Below are 15181 nucleotides of genomic sequence, written 5' to 3' on the forward strand. Positions count from 1 at the left end.
TTACAAATATTGATAGAGGTAGAAAAAGCTACATGGCAAGCCTTCACAACCCATGGTATAACCCCTGCAGAGGCTGGTAGTCAAAGACAGGTAAGAGAATTGTGGAGAAATATCCAACCTAAGACAGAGCATGAGTATTAAACTGCTCATGGCTTGATGACGGGTAAGGGATTTCTCTGGACATTTCTCACCTAAGACAGGCACAGCCTTTCTGCTGAACAGGGAAAGTCCCTGCTCTAAATATAATAAAAAGGGGGATATGTGGGAAGCCAGCCATGGCCCACTGGCTTTTTGAAAGACAACATTTGTTCCTTTTTAAGGGACTGCACGTGTTAAACTTGTTTTGACCCTGCACGGGAGAAACACGGACAGCCAAAGATCTGTAGGAGTCAGGTGTTGTTAACTCCATTTTGTTATGTTAAAGATCTGATGTTATCTATAGGAGCAGGTATTGAGGTTACTATGGTAATCCCAGCCCATAATAGTTCGGTCTTTTTCCTTTAAAAGGCTGATGCCTGCCTGCAATAAACGTCGCCTTGATCAGACTCTTGTCTTGGCGTCCTTCCTTTCTCTCTGCCCCATCTCCACCCCACTGCTCTTTCAGGTTTGAGGCACTGCGGGACAGTGCTCTGCGTCGCCGGTTCGCGACATTTAGGAAGTCAGTTTGGCAAACAACAAAATAACCGATTCTGGCAAAAATACCATTAACATATCCTCACACTAGTAGGCCAAAATTTGGCAAGAACAAGCAAATTGCCTGCTCACAAGATGTTACTAACCACAAAGGAAAAACCGGGCAGCTGTCACTTGGACCGGCCAGTCAAGAGAAAACAAATGTATGCATCTCCATATGACACAGAGCAAGACCCAATGTCCCTGCCAAAGACACACCCTCAGACCGCCATGAGCAAGTACCAGAGACCCAAGTCAAAGGGGACTTTATGAAACTACTGGCCTGGCCAGGAATGGTGAAGCACATCTCTACCTCAGCATTTTAGGAGGCTGAGGCAGGAAGATAATAACTTCAAGGCAGGCCTGGGCAACTTAGTGAGACCCTGTGTCAAAATGAAAAATAAAAGGGGCCAGGGATTTAGCAAAGTGGCACCATGCCTGCCTTGCAACACAAGGTCCTGAGTTTGAACCCTGGTACCAAAAAATAATAATAATTTAAAAATTAAAAATATTAATAAATAAATAAAAAGGAACGGAGATGTAGCTCAGTGTAAAGGTTCTGGGTTCAATCTAATTCAGATTCATAAAACTTTACAAAGACAAGGCTGTAAATGTAGCTCAGTGCTAACATACATAAGGCCATGGGTTCTATACTCAAGACCACACAAAACAAAACAAACAAATATCACAAACACAGATGTTAGAAGATAGTGAGTGGAGTGGTGAACAGCAGAGAAACAGCTTCTCTGAGATTTGGTGTCCAGATACTAAATGACAACTTGAAAAAGAGAAGGACTGAAGCGGATCCTCAGGACCCAGCAAAGATCTAAAACAAAAACTGAATCCCACTGGGAGAGCAAAGAGAGAGAGACCTCAATGTAAAAGAAGGAGGAGGCAAGCAGCTCTTTTTCTGAGCCCTGTGGGAGGGGCAGCTCGAACCTGCAGATTCACAGTGACTACTGGCAACCCAGAGGCTTCCAGGGAGAAATACACCAGTGCAATGGAGAAGTGGTCAGAGGACTGTAGGGGCTTATGAGTTATTCAAGTTCAGAAACCACCCAGGGGAGGGTGATTTGTCAGTCACCATCTTGGACAGAGGCCAACTGAGCTTGGAACTCAGAGCAGCCACGGGTTGGCTTCATCTAGTGGCTCCCAGTGTGAGGGTGAGGCGCAACCCAGCTCAAGTCAGCAGGAGGTCAGGGAACTGAGTTCAGGCCAGCAGGGAGCCGATTTCAAGTGAGCAGGAAGAACAATGGGGGTTGCAGGTTGGAAAATCGGGTTCCAGCCTCACAGCCAGAAACCAACCTAAACTTTAGGGGAACTAAAGGTGCAGGCTTGCTGGGATTATCCAATACTTTGCCATAAATCTATGGCTGGCTTGCTGGGATTGATCAACACAGATCTGGGTGCTGTCTGACCACTCTGTCTGCCAGTGACAACAGAGACATCCCCTGAAATGGACTTTAAAATTTTTTCTTTTTTTCTTGTTTGTTTGTTCTTGCTTTTATGAGTGTGAACACTATTTCTAGCTTTCTTGGTTTTTTCTTTTTGTTGTTGTTGTTCTTGTTTTTATTCTTTCTCTCTTTCCCTCATTTTCTTCACCAGTTTCCTGAAGTTCATGTAAATTTCCTTCATCCTCCAACCTTGCTTCTAATCTCCTCCTCCTCTTCCTTCTTCTATTTCTCGAGCTGTTTCCCCAGCCCCTTTTAAATTTTCTCCCCTAACGCTTCTCGGCCTTTTGGCTAAGATCAAGTGTAAATTCTCTCCCCTGAGGGCAAAACTGCCATATTTAGGGCATATTTGCTGCATACAATTTTCAGTTTGTTTTAGATTTTATTATATAACCACAAATATAGTTCATATGGTTAAAGTTGGCAAATTAATAGGTACCACAGTTTGTCATTTTCTAGGCTGTGTTCGATGTTACTGTTTTTGCTGATTGTACTACTCTGGCCAAGGTGATGTAACTGTTCCAATCACATGTTCTTCCTGGTATTCGAGGCTGAGATAACCTAAGGGTCATAAACAATACTATAGCCCAGACAAAGAACCAGGGCTAGGCCAAACAGGCAACAATTTCTCATCTCCAACAAACGGAGTAGTAGGATCTTACAAAAGACTCAAAACCCAAAAGCCAGCCACACCTGAAAGACTTCTCTGAGGAGTCATTTCCTAAGGGTTTTTGTTGTGTTTTGTTTTGGCACCAGGGATAGAACTCGGGACCTTGTGCTTGCCATACTAAGGGTTTTAAACACTAGCAATAAAGCTATCTGCCATAGCAACTTACAAGCATTAACCCAAAAAGTAAACTAAAAAAAAAAACCTCAAGAAGACACTTAGACAATATGCAACCCCCAGACTTCCAGTTCTCCAAAGGCAAACGCAGGAGGTGGAACAATTTGAAAACTGCCCCCCAGGACTCTCTGAAGTGGTAAAAGCAGAAATAACAAAGCAGATGAATGAGGCTCTGGACAAAATCAAATCAGAAATAATCTCTCAGATAACTGAAATGGTGACCATAATGAAAAACATGGTCAGTGACACTAGAGCAAATACAGATTAAAAAAAAAAAAAAAAAAAAAAAAAGAGGAGCTTAGGAAAATGTTGGAAACCAGAACACCCAACATAGGAAAGAAGTGCAATGCATGAAACAGATTAAAACAGGCTGGGTGTGGTGGTGCACACCTGTAATCCCAGCACTCGGGAGGCTGAGGCAGGAGGATCGCTGTGAGTTCGAGACCAGCCTGGGCTACATAGTGAGTTCCAGGTCAGTCTCACTACACAGTGAGACCCTGTCTCAAAAAAAACAGAAAAAAGAAAAGAAAACAGATTAAAACAATATCTAGGAGATTTAAAATGCCACTGAAAATACACACAGCAGAATGAAATAATGTGAGGACACAAAATCATGTACAGAACACAGGATTTTGGTTAGTGATCATGAAAAGAAAGATTTCTTAAAAACAGCAAGGGACCACAAAAAATCAATCCAACAGCTGCTAGATGATGCAAAGAAGAATAACATCAGATTGATAAGAGTCAATGAAAAAGTAGGAAATACTAGAAACAACATTAAAAAAAAAATATTCACAGAAGTAATGGCAGAAAACTTCCCAAGCAAGGAAAAGGAATTGGACATACAGATAAGTGGGGTATATAGAACTCCAACTAGCCACGATAAAAAAAAAATCTACTCCAAGGATATAACAATTAAGATTCCAGAAATTCAATACAATAACAGAATATTAAAAGCTGCTAGAGAAAAGAAACAATCACCCATAAAGGGAAGACCATCAGAATCACAGCAAACTTCTCAACACAAATCCTCAAGTGAAGGAGAGCTTGGAGTATTTCAAGCTAAAAGAAAACAAACTCCAACCCAGACTGATGTATCCTGAAAAACTATCTTTCAAAATTGATGGAGAAATAAGATATTCCATGATAGAGAACACCTGAAGAAATTCATGATCACCGAAGCAGCACTCCAGATGTTCTAAGAGGACATTCTAAAAGAAGATAACAAGGACTACAACTCCATGAACCCCAACAGAATGAATACATCAGTCAAGGCAAGTAATTAAATAAAGTGGGGAAAAAGGGGGAACTGACAATAGGAAAATAACATGACAAAGATAAGTCAATACATATCAATTATAACCATCAATGTAAATGGTCTCAATTCACCAATCAAAAGAAACAGACTGGCAGAATGGGTCAAGAAGCAAGATCCAACCATATGCTGCATAGAAGAAACACATTTAATTCAAAAATAAATTTATATACTGAAAGTCAAAAGGATGGACTGGGGGTTTAGATGTACTCTCAAAGCCTCATGCGGATGAGGTGGGACTTTTTTTTTTTAGAGGTAGTTGAATCTGGAATGTGTGATGCTGGGTGCTGAGGGCATGGTGATAACTAAACCACTATATGTAAGTGATCAGTTTGGCACCACCCTAATCCCCCATAGTGTGAAAAAGATAAAAGGGGCAGAAAGATGCTATTAAACTTCTCCGCTGCCTTTGCTATCTTGTGTATACGCCATGTTATTTCTCCTCTGCGATGTCTGTTTGCCATCCCTGTCTTGGAGTCAGCCAACTATGGACTGAAACCTCTATGAACTATAAAGACAAATAAACCCCTCTGCCTTTAACTTTGGATATCGAGTATTTTGTCTGAGAAATTAAGAGAAAATTAATTAACACACAGGCAAACTGAATGTTAAGCCAAGACTGATTAAGACAAACAAAGACAGGGCCAGGGATTTAGCTCAGTGGTTCTTCCATGTGCCTCTCAAGCACAAGGACCAGAGTTCGATCCCCAGTCCAAAAAAAAAAAATGACAGAAAGAGAGAGACAAAGACAGTCACTATGTATTTGTTAAAGGAACAATCCAAAAGGAAGAGATAACAATCATAAATATATATGCACCAAATATCAGCACACCCAACTATATAAAACAAATATTAATGGACATGAAAAGTCAAATAAGAACCAATACAGTTGTAATGGGGGACCTCAATACCCCACTGTCACAAATAGATGAACTAGACAAAAAAAATCAACAAAGAAACATCAGAACTGAGCGAAAACCTTGCACAAATGGGACTTAACAGATGTCTACAGCATTCCACCCCACAACATCAACATAAATATCCTTCTCAACTGCATGTGGGACATTCTCCAAAATAAAGGCTGGGGATTTAGCTCAGTGGTGCTGCACCTGCTGTACAAGGGCAAGGTCCTAGATTCCATCCCTGGTATAAAAAAAAAAAAAAAAAAAAAAAAAAAATCCCTCAAAATAGACCACATACTAGCTCACAGAACATGCTTAAAGAAATGCAAAGGAATTGAAATTATCACATGCATATTATCAGACCATAGTGCAATGACACTGGGAATCAATGGCAAAAGAAACTATAAAAACTTCATAAACACATGGAAATTAAATACCTTCCCCAGCTGGGCATGATGGCCCACACCTATAATCCCAGTACTCAGGAGGCTGAGGCAGGAGGATCCTGTGAGTTCAAAACCAGTCTGGGCTACACAGTGAGTGAGACTCTGTCTCAAAACAAACAAACAAAACAAAAATAATACCTTCCCCAACAACCAAAGGGTCACAGATAAAGTTAAAGAAGAAATTAGACTGTTTCTACAATTAAATGATAATGCCAATACAACATACCAGAACTTATAAGACAAAATAAAAGCAGTCCTACAACAGAAATGTATAGTGGTGAATTCTCATATTAGAAAAACAAGCAAGCTAATGTTGAACCTCAAGCTTCTAGAAAAAGAAGGGTAAATCTAAGCTTGTATGAGGGAAGAAATTATAATTATGATTAGAGCAGAAATTAAGGCAATGGAGACTAAGAAAACAATAAAAAGAACTGATGGATCAAAGAGTTGGTTCTTTATAAGATTAAATAAAATTGACAAACCCTTAGCCAACCTTATCAAAAAAGAAAAGACTCGGCCGGGCATGGTGGTTCACGCCTGTAATCCCAGCACTGGGGAGGCTGAGGCAGGAGGATCGCTGTAAGTTCGAGACCAGCCTGAGCTACATAGTGAGTTCCAGGTTAGTCTCAACTACAAAGTGAGGCCCTGTCTCAAAAAACCAAAAGTGGGCCGGGGATTTAGCTCAGCGGTTTGGTGGCCTGCCTTGCAAGCGCAAAGACCCAAGATCAATCCCCTGTACCAAAAAAAAACAAAAAAAAAAAAAAGACTCAAATCCATACACTTGGGAATGAAAAAGGTAAAAATCACAATAGATCTTGAAGAAATCCGAAGATCATCAATACCTACTTGGAGAATCTATTTCTAATAAGACAGAAAATACAGAAGAAATGGACAGATCCCTAGACATAAAAATTACCAATGCCAAATCAAAAAGATATAAAAATTCTAGAGTGGGGATTTAGCTCAGTGGTTCTGCCACCTGCCTCATAAGAGCAAGGTCCAGTCTGATCTCTGGTACAAAAAAAAAAAAAAAAAAAAAAAAAAAAAATCTAAATAAACCAGAATCAGCAATGAAATTAAGGATGTAATTTAAAACCTACCAACAGCACTCGGGAGGCTGAGGCAGGAGGATCGCTGAGAGTTTGAGACCAGCCTGGGCTACATAGTGAGTTCCAGGTCAGTCTCAACTACATAGTGAGACCCTGTCTCAAAAAGCAAACTAACAAACAAACAAAACACAACAACAACAACAAAAACTACCAACAAAAAACAGCCTAGGTCCTGAAAGATTGACTGCTGAGGGCCGGGGATTTAGTTCAGTGGTGCTGTCACTTCCCTCACAAGCTTAAGGTCCAAGTTTTTTTGGTGGAACCAAAAAAAAAAAAAAAAAAAAAAAGATTCACTGCTGAATTCTACAAGAAATTTAGAGACGACCTATTACCATTACTTCTCAAACAATTTAATGAAATCGAAAGGGAAGCAATACTACCACAGTCATTCCTGAAAGCAAGCCCTGATACCAAAACGAGAGAAGGATAAAACCAAAAAGAGAACTGTAGGCCAATCTCCCTGATGAACATAGATCCAAAATCCTCAATAATATACTGGCAAACAGAATGCCGTAAATCATCCAGAGGATTAAACAGCATGACCAAGTAGGATTCATCCCAGGGATGGTTCAACATATGCAAATCAATAAACATAATACACCATATTAAAAGAGCCAAGGAAAAAATATATGATCATCTCAACAGATGAAGAAAAAGTATTTGACCAAGTCCAACACCCATTCATGATTAAAAAAAAAAAAAAAAATGGGCCGGGGATTTAGCTCAGTGGTTCTGTCACCTGCCTCGCAAGCACAAGGACCTGAGCTCAATCCCTGGTACAAAGAAAAAGAAACACAAAACCCACAAAAAATTGGAATAGACGGTCTTTACCTCAATCTGATAAAAGCTATTTATGACAAACCAACAGCCAATAATATACTAAATGAACAAAAACTCAAAGCTTTCACTCCCAAATCAGGAACCAGACAAGGATGTCCACTATCACCACTTTTTGTTTTCACTATCACCACTCTTATTCACTACAATTCTGCGAACATTAGCAAGAACAATTAGACAGAGAAATTAATAAAAGGAACATGGATAGGAAAAGTAGTTATCATTATCTTTGGATGACATAATACTCTATACAGAAGACCCCAAAAATTCCCCAAAAAGACTTCTAGATTTTATAACCAAAATGTAGCTGGATACAAGGTCAGCATTCAAAAATCAATAGCACTCCTATACACAAATAATGAACTCATTAAGAGAGAAATTAGGGAAACAACACCTTTCACAATAGAATCCAAAAAAATGAAAAACACAGGAATCAATCTAATGAAGGAAGTAAAACACCTTTACATGGAAAACTACAGTACTTTGAAAAAGGAGGTCCAAGAGGATATCAGAAAATGGAAAGGTATCCCTTGACCTCGGATAGGAAAAACTATCACAGGGAAGATGGCCATACTTCCAAAATTGTTATACAGATTTAATTCAATGCTAATCAAAACACCATTAGAGAGCCGGGCATGGTGGCACACGCCTGTAATCCCAGCATTCCGGAGGCTGAGGCAGGAGGATCACTGTGAGTTTGAGACCAGCGTGGGCTACATAGCGAGTTCCAGGTCAGTCTCAACTACATAGCGAGACCATGTCTCCAAAAAACAAAGCACCATTAGAGAAATACCAAATAGCATTAGAGATAACAATCCTAAAATTCATTTGGAATCAGAAGAGACCCAGATTAGCAAAAGCAATTCTGGGCAACAATGGCAAGGCAGCGGGCATCACAATCCCTGAGTTGAAATTATACTACAAATATTCTCTGATAAAAGCAGCATGGTGCTAGCAAAAAAAAAAAAAAAAAAAAAAAAAGGACCAAAGGATCAGTGAAAAAGATAACAAGATGCAGAAAGAACTCCAACCATGCTCAGCCAATTTATCTTTGAAAAAGGAGCCAAATACCTTTACTGAAAGACAGACAGTCTCTTTAATAAACTGGAAAAACTGGCTTTCCACATGCTAAAGATTAAAACCAGACCCATATCTTTTACTATGCACTAAACTAAAATTGAAATGGATCAAACATCTAAATATTAAAATAGAAACACTAAATCTGCTGGAAGACAGAATAGGTAGAATTCTTGAAGACACTGGTATAGGCAGACTATGAACAAAACCCCAACTACACAGGAAATACGACAAAGAATCAACAACCGGGATCACATCTTACTAAAAAGATTTTGAGGGCTGAGGATGTAGCTCAGTGGCATGGCACCTGCCTGGCAAGCCCAAGGTCCTGAGTTTTATCCCGGGGGTGTGTGGGTGGGGATCTCTGTACACCAAAAGAAATCACCAACAGAGCAAAGAGAAAACCCACAGTGTGGGAAAATTTTTTTTTTTTTTGTACCGGAGGCAGCACCACTGAGCCAAATCCCCAGTCTGTGGGAAAAACTTTTGCTAGCTGTTCCTCAAACAAAGGACTAATATCTAGAATATATAAAGAACTCAAAAAAATCAGACCCCCCCCTAAATTTAAAGACCCAATCCAAAAATGGGTATCTGAAGGGAACAGACACTTCTTAGATGAAGAAATACAAATAGCAAATAAATATGTGAAAAACGTTCAATATCACTGGTCATTCGAGAGATGCAAATTCAAACAATGCTGAGATTCCATCTCCCTCTAGAAAGAATGGCTGTTATCAAAAAATCAACCAACCTGCCTCGCAAGCGCAAGGTCCTGAGTTAAAAAAAAAAAAAAAAAAAAAAAAAAAAAAGTCAACCAAAAACAAATGCTGGCGGGGCTGTGGGAAAAAATGAATCCTTCTCCACTATTGGTGGGAGCGTAGACTGGTGCAACCACCATGGAGATCAATTTAGAGATTCCTCAAAAAACTAAAACTAGAGGTTCCATTTGACGCAGGTACTCCCCTTCTTGGTATCTTCCCCAAAGAATTAAAAACATCTTACCACAGCGATATATGCACACTCATGTTTACAGCACACAAGATAGCTAAATCTTGGAGAGAGCCTAAACACTCATCAACTAATGAATGGATAAAGATGTGGTACAATGGAGTACTACTCCACCATAAAGAAGGACAGACTCAGGGACCAGAGATTTGGCTCAGTTGGTTCTGTCACCTGCCTCGCAAACGCAAGGGCCTGGGTTCAGTCCCTAGTACTGAACAAACAAACCAAAAAACCAATTACTAATACAAGAAGGATAGGCTTGAGACACATTGCAAGCTAAATGGATGTACCTTGAGATCATATACTTAAGTGAAATAAATCAAACCCAAGTTTAAATACTGAACTGTTTCTCTGGTGTGAGAAATCAAAAGTGTAAATAAGGACCAAACTTTATAACATATTGGGAAATGAGAAGACAATGTTCAAATGAGAAGCAAGTAAGGGAGGCAGGGGTAAGGAAGGAAAAGATAAAAATAAAAGAGATTAGAAGGAAGAAAATGGAAACAGGCCTGGGGATTTAGCTCGGTGGTGCCGCCACCTGCCTCACAAGCATAAGGTCCTGAGTTCAATCCCTAGTACTCTCCCCGCCAAAAAAAGGGAAAAAAAGCTTTTGTAATAAGGATGGGAAATGGGGTTGAAGGAAGAGGAATAGGAAAAAAAAGGAAGCAAGAAATTCCCTATGATGTATTACAAAAAAAAAAAAAAAAAAGACAGAAGGAAAACAAAACAAACAAACAAACATGCACGCACATGTGTGAAGAGAAAATAAGCAAAACACAGTCAGATGAATAAATGTGGGAGATCAAAAGTGAAGGGCATGTAAGAATTTTCTACAGTTCTCCAACATCATTATATGTCTGAAATAATTGACATACTTAACAATTTGGCCCTATAACTTTCCCTTGGAAACTTATTCTGAGGAAATCTTTTTTTTTTGGTACCGGGGGTTGAACTCTGGATCTTGAGCTTGCAAGGTAGGTGGTGGAACCACTGAGCTAAATCCCCAGCTTTGAGGAAATCTTAAAAGAGGCAAAAGAATGATATACACAAAGTGTTTTCTGAAATGAAATTTGTAGCAGAACCAGGGAATGGGAGACGATTTATGTCAACAAGATAAATGGTTAAGGAAGTTGTCTAGCTATGACCTGCTATGTGACCCTGTATAACAAGCCTGGGCTTTTTGTCCACTTAGTAAGCATTTAAAATAACAGCTCTTCACTTAAACCCAGTCTCATACAAAACCATTTTGCTTTCAAATATAATTACATTTTTTCCCTTTTTCTGGTACCAGGGATTGAACTCAGGACCTTGCACTTGCCACGCAGGTGTGGTGCCACTGAGCTATACATCCCCAGCCCCTATAATTACATTTAAAATAAGTGTATCAAGCTAGATATTAGTGATGCAGACCTGTAATCCCAGCACTCAGGAGGCTGAGGCAGGAGGAACACAAGCTCAATCCCAGATTGGGTATTTACAAGGGGTCATCAAAATATACAGTGAATGTATACATTTTATAAGTTTATCCCAATGAAAGACACACTGCCAATAACCACCCTCAAACCCTCCCCACTCCCTTAGAACACATTTATCATTCTTGTCACCTTCCAGAGCAGCTCTTTCCTGAGTGTCTTTACAAGGTGTGATCAGAAATATAGTGAATACTGCTGCCAAGTGCCATCCAACAGATAGGCAGGCTGTGAAAACAGTGTGGGGCTGGGGACTTAGCCTGCCTCGCAAGCGCAAGGACCTGAGTTCAATCCTGGTACCAGGCAGGGGTGGGGGACAGGGGACATTACAGTGTATCCTCATCCATTTTATTCACCAGATCTGCACTGTGTAATTTTGGCTCTTGCTCAAAGTCAAGTGACCATGAAAGGCAAATGTTTTAATTGACTGAGGACATCAAGGCAGCCACAACAGCAAAACTAAAGACACTCAGGAAAAAGGACAACTCCAGAGCTGCCTCAGAAGGTGGCAAGAGGCTATGGTGGCTTTTCCTCAAGAGCCCATCCTGCATCTTCCAAGACTTTTATCTTGCTTTTTCCCCTTTTACTCAGCCAAAGATCACTTTGCAGAGCCTGTAGCTCTCTCACTCTTCAACTTTTAATTTTTCAAATAAACTTTACTACCATTAAAAAGGGAGGGGGCAGGGATTCAGCTCAGTGGCATAGTGCCTGTCTGGCAACCGCAAGGTCCCAAGTTCAATCCCCTGTACAGAGGAGTGGGGTGGCAAGAATGACGGGATAAGTGTGGTGTTTTTTTTTGGTACTGGGCATCGAACTGGGGACCTTGCGCTTGCAAGGCAGGTGGCAGCACCACTGAGCTAAATCCCAGCCCAGGATAAGTGTGTTTGAAGCAAGAGGGGTTGTATTTTGATGGGGATTATGGCAGTGTGTTCTTTATTGTAATAATTTTTAAAATTTAAACATTCTTCCAGGCGCGTGATGGCACGTCTGTGAGCACATAATTCAAGAGGCTAAGGCACTAGGATCGCCAGGAATTTGAGGACAGTCTGAGCAACATAGTAAGTTCAAAGACAGTCTGAACTATATAGTAAGATCCTGCTTCAAAAGAAAAAAAGTTGCCGGGGATTTAGCTCAGTGGTGCTGCCGCCTGCCTTGCAGGCCCAAGGACCCGAGTTCAATCCCTGGTACCAAAAAAAAAAAAAAAAAAAGGGGAGCCAACCCGCCCCACAACTTGATGCCACCCGCCTCACAAGCACAAGGACCAGAGTTCAATTCCCAGTACCAAGGGGGGGGGAATATTGATAAGAAAATAATAAATTTAAACATTCACACCTTTTAAGTTCTTAGTGAGACCCTGTCTTATAAAGTTAAAAAAAAAAAAAAAAAGCTGGGGATGTAGCACAATGTGAAGCCCAAACTGAATCCCCAGTACCATCAGAAAAAGAAAAAAAAATTTTTTTTTACAACAGTCTACTAGTCTAAGGGACCTGCTATTCCTTGTAGAGCCTCCATATTAAAGAGGGAAAAATTGGGCTGGGGATTTCACTCAGTGGTTCTGGTGCCTGCCTCGCAAGCGCAAGGACCCAAGTTTGATCCCCAGTACCACACACACAAAAAAGAATACACAAAGAGGGAAAATTTACACAGTCAAACCGGGTAGGGTGGCACATGCTTGTAACCACAGCACTTGGAAGGTTGAGGCAGGAGGACGTCTGCAAACTCAAGATCAGCCTGGGATATAGAGAGAGACCCTGAATCAATCAATCAATCAATCAATCAATCAGTAAAATCATAGTAAAAAACTCACACTGTCAGCATCTTCCATCCAGGTGTGCTTCCGATCTTCTTCTTCAATCCCAATCCCAATCACGGCACGCATGACTGCTTGGCAGGTGGCCACACTCCCTGCCCTGTCACACTCCTCAGCATCCTAGAAGAGGGACACAAAAATTCTGAATTTTAAATTTTAACATCAGAGCTGCAGGTGATTGAAAAAGGTGGGGCTGCAGATGTAGCTCAATGTTGCTTGCCTAACACATGTTAAAGCCCTGGGTTTGATGCACAGTACTGCAAAAAACAAAAAAGACCAGGGCGTGGTAGCAAACACCTGTAATCCCAGCACTCAGGAGGCTGAAACAGGAGGATCACTGTGAGTTCGAGACCAGCCTGGACTACATAGTGAGTTCCAGGTCAGTCTCAACTACATAGTGAGACCCTGTCTCAAAAAAAAAAACCCAAACAATGGGGGCTGGGGATTTAGCTTAGTGGTTCCAGCACCTACCTCACAAGCTCAAGGACCTGAGTTCAATCCCCAGTACCAAAAAACGAAACAAACAAGAAATAAGCCATTCCTGGATGTAAGAACAAGAGGTACGTCACGTCACAAGTATGCAGCATGGCAGCCCTGACATAGCTCAACTGCCTGTGTTTGTCTTGGTCACTGATGTATCTGTCCCCACAGCCAGCACATAAACATGATAAATATGAGAACTGAGTAAAAACATACCCATCCATGTAATACATTTTAAGGAACCACTGTGTATAAAGGGTTTTATTATGCCATGCAGTGGCAGTAAGAGTTCTGTTCACTAAAAACGTCCATAGTAGGAGTAAAAGACAAGTTCAAAAACACTTGTATGTGGGGCCAGAGATTTAGCTCAGAGGTGGTGTGCCTACCGCACAAGCGCAAGGTCCTGAGTTTCAATTCCTGGTACCGGGGGAAAAAAGTTGTATGTGTTAAACTAGACTTCAAGAATCAAGGGCTGGGGATTTAGCTCAGTGGTTCTGTCATCCACCTCGCAAACACAAGGACCCAAGTTCAATCCCCAGTATCAAAAACAGAAACAAAATAAAACAAACAAACAAAAATAATCAAAACTAGTGGGCCAGGGATTTAGCTCAGTGGTTCCACTGCCTGCCTCACAAGTGCAAGGTCCCAAGTTCAATCGCCAGTACAGAAAAAAAAAAAAAAGAATCAGAGCTGACAGAGCTGGGGATTTAGCTCAGTGGTGCCGCCGCTTGAAATGCAAGCACAAGGACCTGAGCTTGATCCCTGGTACTAAACAAACAAACAAACAAACAAAAACCAAAACCTGGACTGTGTTTTCATCTATGCCATTGGTCTATGAGTCCGGGAACACAAGAATGAAAACTGACAGAAGAAAGCAATGTTGTGATGTAGACAGGCAGAGCTTACGGCACAAGAGATGAAACAGAAACCCTGGGAGGTGGGGCAGACAACACATCACCATGGTATCATGCCAGGCAGGCCAACCAGCAGCAAACCACTCTTGATTTCTGGCAAATAAAATTTGGGATGTACAGATAGAAGCCACACAGAGTTCTACAGCATGAGATGCAGTAATGTCATTAAAGATTTGAGACAATAAAATATCTTGCATTCACATCAATTTGAAAACACCACTGATTTAACAGAGAAATGTTCCAAAGGACATAACCATACAGTTTGCCAGGAAATAAAAATACAAATTTTAAACATATAAAATGAAAGTCAAAGATATTCTTATTGTTATGATGCTAAGCCAGTGAAAGTACCATTTTAGGATCGGCAACACTGAAGCGTGTGCTGACTCAGCAAAGGTAACTATAAATTTAACACTACCAAGGAACACATGATCAACAACCACTACAGAGGGCAAGCTTCACCTCTGCCTTGAAATACAGCACATACTTGTCTGACCCAGCAAGTCTACCTGAAGCAAGTCATCTTACAAGTATATTCCTATGGATTCAACACAATGCACGCACCAGAACACTTCTGTAGTACTGTCTGCAAATGGCAAAGAGAAGAGCTAGTGTGTGCACTGACAGAGGACGGTTAGCCAGTCACAGCAGCAGGTACAGAGCACATGCACTGCCAAGAAGTCCAAGGCACATTGGATATGCCAACAAGGGACCAGGACGAGATTAATGAGCAAGACAGAGTGGGAGCTGTATGCTTCTGGTAAGCCAGTACTCGGGAGGTGAGGCAGGAGGATCACCACAAGTTCAAGGTCAGCTTGAGTTACATCGTGAGTTTAAGGCCAGCCTGAAT

The 15181-nt window shown here is 40.9% G+C and overlaps 1 protein-coding gene across 1 annotated transcript in view; it reads right to left on the reverse strand.

Annotated features, from left to right (window-relative positions):
• The window catches only part of Prpf6 (pre-mRNA processing factor 6), a 67480-nt gene that overhangs the window by 16249 nt on the left and 36050 nt on the right, over positions 1-15181 (reverse strand). The window contains exon 12 of the mRNA XM_033766964.1: positions 12935-13057. Within this exon, the coding sequence (XP_033622855.1) occupies positions 12935-13057 (123 nt within the window). The remainder of the gene's footprint in view (positions 1-12934; positions 13058-15181) is intronic.

This window comes from Fukomys damarensis, unplaced genomic scaffold (assembly GCF_012274545.1).
Source record: "Fukomys damarensis isolate Sample0158 unplaced genomic scaffold, DMR_v1.0_HiC HiC_scaffold_22, whole genome shotgun sequence".
Classification (NCBI taxonomy): Eukaryota; Metazoa; Chordata; class Mammalia; order Rodentia; family Bathyergidae; genus Fukomys; species Fukomys damarensis.